We start from the raw sequence: 1,002 nt of genomic DNA on the forward strand, positions 1-1,002 counted from the left end.
CCCGAGTCAGGTTCTGCCGTCGACGGCGCACGCGACGCAGCCCTACTCGCACGCCGCGGCAGAGGGGCTGATCTCGTTCGATTCGCCGACGTCGCTGATGCTCGACAATCTGCTGAGCTCGGAGACTGTGGACGACTCCGCGTGCTGGGCAGACTTTGACGATGACGGAATGGACGTCGTGGGAGAGGGCCAGCTCGACCCCGACGACGTGTTCCGCTCCTACCTGGGCCAATAGCAGGAGCCGGCCTTTGTAATATACTCTATAGAGTGGTTCCATCATAACCCAAGAGTTCTCCATGGTTGTCCAATATTGTATATGTCAAGTGACGTCAGCATTATGGTAACACTCTGTTACGCATCAGAGAGCAGAGGTGTGGGGGTGTGGAGGAGGTGCAGAAAGGTGGTGTGAAGGTGCAAGAAGGTGCACAGGTGTGCAACAGGTGTGCAGGTGCAAAGCAACCTGTAATAATGATCCTTGCACTTGCTGCATGCAGGAGCAAGAGGAGACCAGCGAAACATTTGAAATTTTGTTTGCATGTCTGAAACACTTACTGAAAGGAGGTGGGGAGAGGCGAGGCGTAGAGGCCGTCCTTGAAGGTGGCCACGATCTTCTCGATGATGGCGGCCCGGGGCGCCTCCCGCCCGGTCCAGATCTCGAACTGGGCCAGACCCTGCGCTAGCAGGATTTCGATGCCCTCCACCACCTCCACCCGCACCACATTCTCGTCATTCTTGGCACACTGTCGCACCTGCTCGAGCAGAGGCGTGAAGCGCGGCCAGTAGACCAGCTCGACCACGACCAGGCCCGCCGCGGCGCTGGCGGCGTCGGCGCCGCTGGGCCGGCGGAAGAAGGCGTCGGGGAGGGTGAAGCCGGCGGTGGGCGGTACGGTGCTGATGACGACGTCGACGCGACCGGCCAGCGCAGCGAGCTCGTCGGGCGTGGACGGCAGGCCCCGCACGCCGGCGAAGCGGTCGGCCAGGTGCTGGGCGCGCGCCGGCGTG

The 1,002-nt window shown here is 62.1% G+C and overlaps 1 protein-coding gene across 1 annotated transcript; it reads right to left on the reverse strand.

Moving 5' to 3' along the window:
* Nucleotides 1-548: 548 nt before the first annotated feature.
* Nucleotides 549-983, reverse strand: ACA1_168040 (uncharacterized protein; the record flags this gene model as incomplete). Its single annotated transcript, XM_004338509.1, has 2 exons — nt 549-749; nt 786-983. Coding segments are annotated over 2 exons (399 nt in total), but the record flags the coding sequence as incomplete, so codon positions are not given.
* Between the last annotated feature and the right edge of the window lie 19 nt (nt 984-1,002).

This window comes from Acanthamoeba castellanii, assembly GCF_000313135.1.
Source record: "Acanthamoeba castellanii str. Neff unplaced genomic scaffold scf7180000084737, whole genome shotgun sequence".
Taxonomy (NCBI): domain Eukaryota; phylum Discosea; order Longamoebia; family Acanthamoebidae; genus Acanthamoeba; species Acanthamoeba castellanii.